At 38.9% G+C, this 12,902-nt stretch overlaps 1 protein-coding gene across 9 annotated transcripts in view; it reads left to right on the top strand.

The window, feature by feature from the left end:
• The first annotated feature begins 1,492 nt into the window (after positions 1-1,492).
• Positions 1,493-12,902, top strand: part of LCOR (ligand dependent nuclear receptor corepressor) — a 118,607-nt gene continuing 107,197 nt past the window's right edge. For 3 of the 9 annotated variants that reach the window (XM_039871640.1, XM_039871639.1, XM_039871642.1), the window contains exons 1-2: positions 1,508-1,636; positions 2,634-2,707. Coding sequence is in view for 6 of the 9 variants with exons in the window: in XM_039871634.1 (XP_039727568.1) it covers positions 2,258-2,343; positions 2,634-2,707 (160 nt within the window). In the remaining 3 variants the exon portion in view is untranslated. Of the gene's footprint in view, positions 1,637-1,925; positions 2,344-2,633; positions 2,708-3,005; positions 3,070-12,902 lie in introns of those variants that run through there. The other 6 variants (XM_039871637.1, XM_039871636.1, XM_039871638.1 and 3 more) reach the window with 6 other exon arrangements.

The following is a 12,902-nucleotide window of genomic DNA, read 5'->3' as shown; positions in this document are numbered from 1 at the left end:
TGGTCCTTAGAAATCTTTTATTTCATATTTGTCCTCTCCTCTCACCACTCAGGATAGTTTTATGTACACACAAATTCAATACTTCCTGATTTATCAGCTTGTTCATTTAACAGTACTCTTAAACCAATGAAATATTGTGGACTTTTGACAATTGTGGAAAAATAATTGGTTTTTAAGATTTGGGGAGCAGAAGGTACCTTTCTATTCACACATCTCAAGCCACTCCTACCCAAAAGGCCTACTTAGTCCATCTCTTTAAAGACAGACACGCCATTCCACAAGTGCCTGGTTCAGAGAGTGAAGACAGCTACCTTTGAAAATACAACAATGGGATCCTCGACACCAAGTATTTAACGACTTCGTTTTGCCTACTACAGTGATTAAAATTAAGTTTTCAAATTTAAATTTAAATATCTAAAAGCGGGAATGCACTGTCCTTAATCTTAAACCCCAAAGGTGGGAAAGAAGCCCGAGTCCTAGGGTTCTGGGCCTATTGGTAAAAAGAGATCTATTTTCTTTTGGTTTTGTATTCCACCTCCCTCCCTTGCCCCTTCTCCTTTTCCTTTTCGTTCTTCTCTTTTCTCTTTCAAGTAACAGTCAAGGAATTAAGATCAGCATTATATGTTTAAATGGAACAGGGAGTGCTCTACACATGGTGATTTAATTATCTCAGGTTTCCACCTGAAAATCCCCTTCGAAAATACGGAATTAAGCCAATGTCAACACTATGCTTTGAATATTGTTAATAAAGTCTTTCTTTTTTTTTAAATTCCATTCTCACTTGAGCTGTTTTCTTAAATCCCACTTCCACACAACACAGATACAGAAGGGGTTCCGAATCGGCTAACTTGAGAATTTTACCTATGATCAGTCTTGCTAGAAACCTCCTAGTTTTTTATTTACATTAAAACGCTTGATTTCAATTTTTACTGGATTTATGAATGTTGTTTAAACCTTCCAATGACTTTATAGAACATGTCCCTTTTACCTTTTAAAACTTTAGGGCTCAGTGCTTCCACGGCATCCGGGCATTTATTCTTAATTCTGCTTCTTAAACGGGCTCCTGGGAGGAGCAGTTTCGACCGAGAAGTTCAGAGAAGCAGTTATCACGGAACTTGCAACAGTTAGTGCCGGGCGATAGGCAGGTTAAAAGTGATAACTAGGGCTGGTCTAAAAAACAAAAGCCCCAGGAAGGGAAAGGAAGGGGCAGCCGTGGCCTTGGAGGGCAGTGCGGCCACGGCGCACGGTCGAAGGTGAGCTCCGGCCGTGGGAAGTCGCCTTCCCGGGCGGCAGAGGAGGCGGTACCCGCTGCCAAAGACCGCGGGGACCGCAGCGCCGCCGGGCGCGCGCCGCTGTGTGCGCCGTAGATGCGCGCCCAGTTCGCCCCCGGGGCCACCGCGAGGTGATGCCGGCCCTGCCCCCGCGCCACCCCCGACGGGAGGCGCGACGCCCAGACCGCGGGTGCGTGCGCGGCCCCGGGCGACGCGGCTGGGCGTGCGCGGGGCCGCGGTGGAGGCAGGGCCGGGCGGGCGGCAGAAGATGGCGAGGGTGTGTAGGCGGCAGCAATGCTCCGTTGAGAGACGCGGTTTTCGGCAAGAACTAGACTCGTGGCGCCACAAGCTCATTCACTGTGTAGGTGAGACCCTTTCCCTGCCGCCTCCAGCCCTTGGGCCGCCCCGCCCCCAGCCACCCCGGACGTGGGAGGGAGCCGGGAGAGAGGCAATCGCTGCTCCGGCCCGCCCGCCCTCTTTGGCTCGGGCGTCCCCCTCCCCCACCCCCCGGAGTGCGGGCGCGCGCGACCTCCGGGCGGGCTCTCCCGGGCTCGGGCCTGAGCGCGCGCGCCGGCCCCTCCCCTCTGCGCACCCTCCCGGGGCGGGCTCGGGCGGGAGCGCGGGTCCCTCCCCTCCCCCTTTCCCTCCCCTCCTGGCGCCGGGCGCCGCCGCCGGCTTATTGTGGAGACTCGCCCCGCGGCGCTGCCACTCGACTCGGGACGCCGCCGCGGGTCCTGCAGAGCCTAGCGCGGGTCCGGGGGTCGTGCTGGGTCTCGGCTCAGCGCCGTTCTCCGCTCTCGCCGGCGCCTACCCCTCCCGCGTCACCCTTCCCCCACGCGCAGCGGCGCGCGCCCCCGGTCCCGCGTGCACGCGCGGCAGGCAGGCGGGCGCTCGGGCGTGTGCGAGGCGTGAGGTGGAGATGGGGGCGGAGGGAGCCGGAGCTGTCACAGGCCCCGGGTCCGCCTGACCGAGCCAAGTGGGGTGTCATGGCCGCGGGGGGCAGCGGCTGCACTTCCTCTGCGGGCGGCGGTGGCGGCGGCGGCCGGGGAGTTAATCCTCGACGCTCGGGTCGGTGTGTGTGTATTTGTGTTCGGTGTGTGCGCGGCGGGGAGGAAGGGAGGTGGGACCGGGTCCGATGAGAAGCCAAGTCGCTCTTGTCCCCTCCCGGGGGATTTGCCGGAGCCGCCGCCTAGCCGAGAGCCTCGACCTCCCCCTTCACCCCCGCCTCGGGGACCTTGGGCCGCCCCGGGTGGCTTTTTCCCTGCGGGCAGAAGGGAATGTGAACGGGGGCTCCCCGGGAGGGGCCGGGCGGCGGAGCTGCGCCTCTCACACTATGTGTTTTGTCTGTTTTTCTCTCCCAAGGTCCCGTTTCCCTCTGTGCGGCGGCCGGCGGGACCATAAGGGCTTAGCTCATATATTTAACCCCCCTCCAAAAAGTAAGTGGCCCGTGTGGTGTCTCCGCTCCGCCCGCCGCCCCCTAGCTTCAGTTCATCCTTGTGTCTGACTCTCCTGTCCTCAGTATTGTCATTTCCCCATCTTTGCTTCGGTGCTGCTAATGTGTGGGGAAATGCTCTCTCGTCGTCCTCCGTCCCCCACGCCCAGTCCTCCGGGAGGCCCAGAATTCCACCCCCCTCCCCACTCGTGGGGAATGTTCTTAGGAACCAGATCTTCCCCAGCAGAATCTAGGAGATTGTATCCGTTCTCTTGGGCCCCTCTTCCCCTCCTTCCCGACAGGGTTTCGTTGGAGGAATTATGCAAATCCTGCTTTCTGGTGTCCATTCAGCGGCAATTTCATGCGGTGAGAAGTTCTCTTTGTTGTGCGAGGGGGAGAACAGACACTGATTTAATAGACATATCTGTTGGGGGGGAAGGGTGGAGGGGGTGTTGGAGAGGCTCAGTTTGGAAGAATTACAGCACTTGGTTCGTTCAGTGTCTTTGTGTTTGAGCTTTCTGGCTTGACAGGAGGGTATGCCCTTTACAATGTCCCACAAGGGGATGTTTTCTATAATAGATTATAAAGCAAAACTGAAACTTTAAACAAGTCAAAAATAAGGTAACCTTTACTTTGAGGATATAAGCCTTCCATTTCTGTAGTGTTTCATTATGAAAATGTATGTGAATTTTGTGAAGGATTTAAAACTGTAACAAAATTAATATAAGCAATAATGCTTTAAGGTATCTGATATCACTGGTTGTCCAAAGGTTGAAAGTACATTTTAAAACATGCTTGTGTAAATAATAAAGGCATGAATCAGTTTTTTGGTATAATTTGTCTTGTGAGTGTATTTTAAAATTTCCCTCCTGCCAATCCAAGCCCAGCTCTGCCCTCCAGGAATCAGCCTTTAGGTTGTCATCATTTGCTCTGCCTCTGCTGGGTTTATTCTTTCAACCCTATCATATATTTGCTGAAATGTTATGTCTGCTTAAGCACTTTTTGAATTCTGTATTATCTGTAACCGTCATGTAAAAGAGCTTTATAACGCATTGAGGAGGTTTTGAGAAGCATGAAATTAACGAGTTTTCAGAATTGTGAGTTAATATCAAACCTGAAATTATTTTGGAGAATTTCTTAGTTTTTGTATTTGCTTAATTTTTTAATGATTGGTATTTTTAGTAGGGCTTTTTCATATTTAAAAGATTTTGCAATTGATAACTATAATCCTGTAGATTTCTTAAGTTACTGTTGCTTTAGTTTAAATGGTTTTAATGAGTTGTTTATCTTATTTTAATTGTTTGCTTTGAATCCTTGCCTTCTGCCTCAGGCCTCCTTTTTATCAGACACTTCTAGTTTTAGTGGTTAGGTGCTGTTGGTGCTTGAAAAGGTTTTTTTTTTTTTCTTAAAAGTAACTAATAAATCCTGTAAATATCTTAATTGAATGGTAAGTTTTAGATTCGTTTTTTGAAGGAGGATATTAATCTGGTGATCAGATTTCTTAAAGTATATTCTTAACTCCAAATTTCCACTTCCGAGATAGTAAAGTTCAGGAGATTAGAGTCCAGAGTGCACAGCAATATTTTAATCTGAGCAATAATATGTAGTTAAGTCTCCCAGCTAAAATTAATTGGGTCTCATTTCTCTTTGATTGTATGTAATTTTGTATTTTAAGAGGGGAGTTCTAAGGAAATCAGTTGTAGTGTTAACTTGCTGTATTTAAAGGGGCTGGCAATGATCCATATATATAGTCCAAGGGACAGCTATGTATGTCGAATGTCACTAACAGATGTAATTTCTTTTTTATTTTAATGGGATTGATTTTGAATAGTAACCTTATATTTGATTCTGTTGACTGATTATCTTAATATTTCGGGATAATTTGGTTTCTAAATGATATTTAATTTATAACAGTCTTTGTATTAAAAATGAATGCTCATTTTCAAAATCTAATTCTCACTTTTTGGGGGTGGGGTGGGGGCATGCATCTGGATTGTGGAAGTGAATGTAGAGGTGGAGGTTTTGGAATTTTCATTATTAGGTTTTAGTCGACTTGGACTTAGTAGCAGGTTCAGACAGCGATTATGAGCAAGGTGAATATTTGGTTGTCACCTGATTATTGCGGTGGAGATGATCAGTCCTGATTCCAGTAAGAACGAGGTTCTCTTTGCTGCCTGGTGTGACATAACTTATTGCTTGGCTTCTCCTCATCCTTGCTGTATTCTCAAGAAGCTCTTCCGGAAGTACAGAAAGTTATTAGCTCTAGCATGGCTGAAGAAGGATAGCAGGATGAGTCTCTGAGTTAGAATTATTTTGGATTGGCCTGATTTCCTCAGTTGTGCGTGTAGCTGGAGCAATTCTAGGAAGCATCTGAATCATGCTATTTTTTTTAACCCTATGGGACTGCACAGGATGACCTGAAATTTCTTACAGAGTGAGACTTAGGTATTCACTGTCTATGTGGACTTGCCACTTCTGAGTACTTGCCTAATAATTTAGTTACTTATTTAGTAGTGCTGTTTTTAGGAACGAAAGGCAGGTAAGTACTTCATTTAAATCTTTATTAAGCATCTCCCTTGTACTAGACACTGTGGGCAAACAAAGATACTGGGAAAGCTGCCCTAATCTTCAGGAACTTTTAGTCCTTAGAGAATGTATAGTGTATTCAGTTATAATACAAGGCAAAATATGCCTTATGATGGTGCAAGCAAGTTCTAGGGGTGTTTTGAAATGAAATCTTTTGAGATGATGAAGGAAGGCTTCATGAAGAAATTGGCAGATTTTTGCTTCATTTTGATGAATATGGAAAAGATATTCCTGTCATGAAAAACAAATGAGCAAAAATGGAAAAGAACAAGAATGGGTTGTCTGTTTAAACTGCACTCCATGATTCATGTAGGGGATGTATAGGTGATAGGTTTGTAAAGGTAGGATTTTTTAATGCAGGTTAAAAAGTGTGGAGTCTCTTTGTTAGGCAAATTGCAGTTTGCAAAACATTTTGGCTTCTTAGCACGGGGAAGGAATGTTTCCTTTATTTCAATGGTGGAACTCTGTAATAACACAGATTGTTTTTAAGTCACCTTTACAGGGACAATATTGTCATCCACAACAGTGTTTCTTCTAAGCTCATTTGGAATTATATCTTATTCTTCCATTGCACAAAACCCATTTTTGGCATTGCCTAAAATCAATGGCATGTTCTTTGAATACCCTTAGTATCGGCAAATTTTTTGTCCTTGGAGGTTGGATTTAGTATTTGGAAACAAAGTATTTTCCGTGGCAAATAAAGATATATACAGAGTAATGAGATTGGTTTTCTTTCCTGGTTTGCAAACTGGCCTTGAAGGCTCAGGGCATGGGGCTTTGTTTTGATGTGCCTCTAAACTGGTCTTTGATTCTTATTTTCTTTATGTTTCTTTATATCTGCTGTATGGAATTTGGATTTTGGGTAGATGTGAATAAAGAAAGCTGTTTGTTTTGTAGTTTCAAGTTAAAAACTTAGCATCACTACCCTTCAAATTTTCTGCTCTATTTGCAAGTATTAAAAAAAATTAAACTATTCCTTATACTTGCCCATTGCCTTGGGATAATTCCAGTGTAAACTATTAGCTTATTTTATTTCCTGTTTTTTTGTATATAGGAAGTATCCCAGGTCCATACCCTAAAATTTTTTCTTTTTGTAAATTGAGATATAATTTACATACCATAAAATTCACCCCTTTAAAAACAATCAGTGTTTTTTAATTTATATACAAGGTTGTGCAAACATCAGTATCTAATTCCAGGAAAAGAAACTTTATATCCATTAGCAGTCATTTCCTATTCTTCCTATGACCCAGCCTTGGTCAACCCCTAATCTACTTTCTGTGGATTTGCCTGTTCTGGACATTTCATATAAATGTAATCCTCCAGCATGTGGCCTTTGGTGTCTGGCTTCTTAGCATGTTTTCAGGATTCATCCATGTTGTAGCATGTTTCAGCACTTTATTTTCAATGGCTAAATAAGATTGCATTGTATGGACATAGTACATTTTGTTTATCCATTCATCATTTGACAGACATTTGGGTTGCTTCTACTTTTTACCAATTATGAATAAGGCTACTTGCTATGAACATCAACATCGTTTGTGTGGACATTCATTTTCACTTCTCTTGGGTATGTCCTTAGGAGTGGAATTGCTGGGTTATATGATAACTGTGTTTTAGCTTTTTGAAGAACTGTCAAACTTTTCCAAAGCCGCTGCAGTATTTTACATTCTCACCAGCAATGTGTGAGGTGTCACTTTCTCCATACTCTTGCTAACACTTGTTATTGTCTCTATTTTTGATTATAGCTATCCTAGTGGACAGGTATGAAGTGGTATCTCATTATGATTTTGATTTGCATTTGCCAAATGATCAGTGATGTTGAGCATCTTCTCATATGCTTGTTGGCTATTTGTATATTTTTGGAGAAATGTCTATTCAGATCCCTAGCCCATTTTTAAACTGAGTTATTTGTCTTTTTATTGTTGAGTTTGAAGTGTATTCTGGATACTACACCCACATCTGTATATGATTTGCACACATTTTTTCTCATCGTACTCTCAATTTGAGAATAATTACAGATCAGAAGATAAACTGCAGTATATATTAAGTCCTCACTTACTGTGAGTCCTCACTTACATTATGTGACTTTAAGTGAAGCGATGTATAATGAAACCAATTTTACCATAGACTAATTGGTATAAACAAGAGTTAAGTTCCCATGACATCATCGACATTAAAACGAAATGATATTGAATGAAACGCATTATTCAAGGACCTGTTGTATTTTGTGGAGGAAATAGTGTATGTAATAGTGATCAGAGTGAACTAGAATTACTCTGGAAAGACTTCCTTAAATATCTTTTTCTATGAATTATTAAAATTGTTAGTTATTTGATGGAGTTGCGTAACAATACAGATATATTTTGCTATCTAAATCTTCTAAATTCCTGCTTTTTCTGTAGTGAGTATTCAGATAATGTAATAAACCACATTATTCCAATCTGTTCTGTGCTTGAGTTTTGGATAGGAAATAAAGGTTTGGGTAGAGAAGGATACCTTTACTCTATATAGACATTTTGTCTGATTAGTCTAAGTTTGAATAGCGAGAGAAATTATACAGTAGCAGTATTTTTGAAATTTAAGATTGCATTGTTTTTTTTTTTTGGTTCGCAAAATGCAGCTATCTGACAGATTATATTTATGGCAAATTATGATTTTATTTTCTCACGCTAAATTAAAATCAACTGTTTTCAAAAGACATGAATTTTGTCATTAGCCTTAGTTTTTCTGATTTTTGAGTTGGTTAGATTTGCTCTGTTATAGTGTTGGGTTCAGTGTTGTCTTAAGGATGAAATTGAGAATCTTATGAGGTAGGTGGCAGGATATCTGAGAATCCTTTACTTAATGGATTATCTATGAGGGGCAAGTTAAGAAAGCTATATAGAGATGACTGACACCTAAGGATTTTTGTCTTGTTTTTATTCCTTTTGTTCTATATGTTTATTTGTTTTTTATTAAAGAGAATTATGGATTCTTTTGGTCTATCACTTAGTTTTCTGAATTCATTATTATGCAGTCTAAGGAAGTGATGTGTGTAAAGTTAGTTTTTGTTGCGTGCCCGTATAATGAAGTTCTCTTTTTTCCTAAGTGGACTTTTAGTTTCTTTTTTTATTTTAAATAAGTTTTTAATTTTTAAATTACAGTCAGCTTACAGTGTTGTCTCTAAGTGGCCTCTTCTGTGTGTCCCCAGTTATAAGACTTCTGTTCAGCTAGATTTCAGGCGATTCTCAATGATGATGGTTCTGTAGTTGTAGTTTTGATGTAGTCATGAGAGGAGGCAAACACAGTGTTTACCTACTCTGCCATCCTGACTGGAAGCCTATAATGAAGTCCTTATAATCTAGTTTTGTGCAGTGTGTATTTTTGAATTATAAGAGCAAAATGTTTCAAAGAGAATAGCTAAAAGGAAAAAAATAGGGATGCAACCAGTGATTTAGACTTACATTTCAAATTTTGTTGAGAAACTAAAAATGAGTATGTTTGAGACATTTCATACTAAAGAGAAAAAAGAAATTCTACTCAGTTGTATCTTAAAATTGTATGAAATACTATTACATCTGTACTTTACCATTTGAATTAAAGTAATATTTCTTAAAACTTCTAAATCATTAATAGTTTCTCCATTACAGTTTTACAAAGTTTGAAGGAGATCATTTAGAAACAAAATTGTCTCAGGAGATTTTTGATCAATTTAACCTGGAGAATAAGTAAACTCAAAAACTTGACATATAGAAAGCAGGAAGTGTCAGAAAAATCTAATAATTGTGTCACCATTTCATAGCTCCATAGCACATTTTATACTGTTTATTTTATTTCTTATTTTTTTACATTTTATACTTTATAGAAAAGTTTCACATACATTTTTTTTTTTTTGTCTTTAGAAATGTAGGAAGGTGAAGATGGGTATTAAAAACAATTGATCAGTTGGGAAACATTGAGTAATAACTCTTATTAAATCAATCAAAGGATTTCCCTTAGCATAAATACTTCCCTCTTATCCATAGAAATAATTGTATGATATTTTAGTATTTGAAACATATACCTAACTTCTCAGGTAAAAGTAAAACACAGAACTGAACTCTTCCAGAAGAAAACTTTTAACTTGCTTCAATTACTATATGAAATTACATAATAGTTTTCTACCTCTGTTAAAGATGATATGCATTGAGACTTAACTTTTTGGGCTAGAAGATGTGAACACCAATATTATTTCCCATGGGAATTATTATTATTGGAAAAATTATTGTATTAGCATTTTAATTCCCATTGATAATATTTGATAGTCTGTGGCTATTATTCAGTCTCATGATTAGCTTATTTTTCATAAAATCTGAATCATTTTATCATGGTCATTATCAATAAATGATTATTTTGTTTCTTTTATTTGTTGACTTTTTTAGAGGTTTCCAGAGAGTTGAAGGTATGTTCTCCCTCTCCTAAATTCAGAAAGTAAAGGGGAAGAAAAACTAATTTTAAGGGAATATACAAGGTATATCTTCTATGGTAAAAGAAAATCACACATGTGAAAAATAATGAATTTGTCACAAAGAAATATATTTTATTTTACAACAGAATTCATATCTAATGTAAGTTCATGCTGTACTAGTACATTTAGAATTATCAGCTTATGCAGATTTTAAAAGTATAGAATTTATATAGAGGAAGGAGTTGAATTTTTTATATTAAGACATTCTTATGTTCAGTTTGATGCTCTCCACTTTTTATTGATTGTCCTCAATGCAAGGGTATTTATTGGCTTTTTTTCTGAATACTCCACTTCCTCTCAGTCAATGTATGCATATTTTCTAGGTCATTTGCAGGTGTTTACTTCTTTACCTACCCACTGGATAGTCTCCTCTTCTCTTACTTTTCTTTCCATCTTTTAGATTTATGATTTATGAAACGTAGAAGTGATGCTAGAACTTGTTTTCTTCTCCAGCCGTATTAAAGGGAAAGGAATTTTTTAAAAAATCTGTAGGAAAACTTTAAACATACACAAAAGTTTGTACAGTGAAAACCCAGCTACATCAACTAATGGCCATTGTTTCATTCTCCCTGGATTATTTTGAAGTAAATCATATTTAGTATTGAATCTTTTCTACAATCTCTTGTATAGTACTGTCTCCTTCCCATCCCCATCAAGTGGTTCATAAATTTAAAGATAAAGAGGTATTATCTAAATACGAGAAGACAAGTCTTTTTAAAATTAATATTTATCAAAAGCTGCCATACAGTCAGCATTTACTATGTGCCAGACAAGAGCCTTTGATGTTAATATCTATTTTACAGGTGGAGAAACAGATTTGGAAAGATAAGGATTTCATTCATGGTCACTCACCTAGAGTGGTACGCCTGGGATTGAAATTTAAAAGCCTGTCCTCTTTAATCTTAACGTTAAAGCAACATCTTTCTTGTAGACTTTCCTACTTGTTTCCACCAAGTTGCCTCCTTTCTTTCTTTCCAACTACTGATTGCATACTTGATTTATATCATATTAAAGAATTCTGGTTTCTTTACTCATAATCTTACCATAAATGGTAACAGAATTACTCTTTAAATTCCCCGGCCTAGAATGCCTTGCCTCCTTCTGTTTAGCGTTAGAGTCCTATTTTGTTTTTCCTTTTTCTTCTTGATTTTTTAGTTTTGTCAGTGGTATTCAGAGCAAAATAGGATTCTGAGCTGAATGTTTCTACTGGCTTAGTTTTCCTTCATATGTTGCTAGACTGGCCTTTCTTCACTATTGGCTAAGTTTTGAATATAGCCTTAAAAGAGGAAAGACAGCACAGGATAGCCAAGTGATTCTAGACCTTGAGCTTGGTGAGCTTTCTATGTGGACCAGCCTAGTTCACAGAGCACTCTGAAGTTGGTAACAAAAGCTTTATAGTAACAGTGTGTAGGTGCCTGGCCTTTTCTTCTATTCATAACTTTCCCAGAGACCTCAAGTGGGGGTGGAGGAGTGAACAGTGTAAAGCAGATTGAGGTCAGGATTTAGAATTCTTGGATTTTAGCCAAATGCCTTCTCATTTCTAGAACCTTCTAACCGCGACTTAGATTTGGTGCAGCTGGCAATAAATATTTTTAAAATGTGTGATGGAAAGGGAAATTGCCGACTAGTGTCTCAAATCTGAGAAGGGGAGGAGCGATTTGGCAAATTTTAAATATGATAATGCTGTTTTGGCAATTTCAACATCACTGTCTAAGACAAAATGCTTCACTAGTAGAAACAGGAAAGTGTTGTGACAAAGGTAATAGGGAGAAATTCCTATCAAAATAAAATGGGAAACTCCTCTTACCTAAGAATAAAAAGTGAGAAGAACATAAATGTTTATGAATGTTCCTGTGTTAAAATGCAGTTTTTTAAAATTGCATGATTAATGATGTAAATACTTGTGTGTTACGTTATGTGAATTTTCATTCAGCTAATAAGGAAGCTGACAAAGTTTAACTTGTATAAGTGGACATTGATTAGCTTATCTGACCACAATAAAATGATACTTTAATGGGCATTAAGAAGTCCATAAATCTTTGGGAATAGTTATTGAAAAAACCTTTAGGCTAGTCATTTTTCTGTGCGTGTTTAATCTTTTTTAAATGATTTAGTTAATATAGCACCTACATTCCATAGTCAGCATACTAAAGTTTTACTTTTGTTTATTGAAAACCTCACAGTTACCTTTAGCAATAATATTTTTGTGACACTATATTGGGTACTCCATCTAGATGTGGTTTCTATTCCGGAAAGAATATATCAAGATAATAATAATATAGATTAATTTCCAACAACTTTTTGAGAAGCATTGGAATTTTACTATACTGATATTAAAAAGAAAAACGAGTATGATTGAAGTGGTAAAGCTATTTTCCATGTGAGACTTGCACAACCAATTTTTATATGTATATTATCTATAGCTTTTCACTGTGGAGCATTTATTAGAATAGATTTGTGGCATGTTAAATAAGCATATACAGAGTCAGAAATCCACATACATCTCTGAAAACAGTTTCAAGACTCATGGCTTATGGCTATCAATGTACAGCCTTATCTAAAAATAACATTTCCTTTGGCCCCTCTCTCCTTAGGCAAAGAACTTCTGTTTAATTTTATATAACATATCCAAATCAAAGATTAGTTCATTTTATTGGTGAAAGGCAAGAGTAAATTCATAAATGGGGGAAAGATAAAGAAGAAAAACTAAGATTTTCTACGTTAGTGAAAAGACTTTGGGTAGGAGTTATCAGGAGCTTTAAATCTGTGTCGGACTTAATTTTTTTTTTTTTTTTTAAAGTGGGCCACATAGGTGATAGTCCAACCTGAACGAGTTGTTTGGTCAAGACTGTTAAACTATTAAGAAGATGAATTATTTACAGATTTTGATCTTTTAAAAGCAAGAGAATGTAAATTAATAGAGAAGAGTATTCTAATATAGCTGCATTGATAGTAAATAAACAGACCTTGTAACAGGACAAGGAACCAGAGATGTTGATCACCCAGTTTTTGCCTTTTTTTCTTTTCCTGAGGACTTAAACTTTATTTTGGAAAAAGTGGGAAGTTCGTTAGCTGATTAATAAATGTTTACATGTTACCTCTCAGACATTACTTAATAGAAATT

Source organism: Pteropus medius, unplaced genomic scaffold (assembly GCF_902729225.1).
Source record: "Pteropus medius unplaced genomic scaffold, Ma_sr-lr_union100, whole genome shotgun sequence".
Lineage (NCBI taxonomy): Eukaryota > Metazoa > Chordata > Mammalia > Chiroptera > Pteropodidae > Pteropus > Pteropus medius.
Note: the sequence above shows the minus strand (reverse complement) of the source record. Positions and strands in the feature narration are given on the sequence as shown.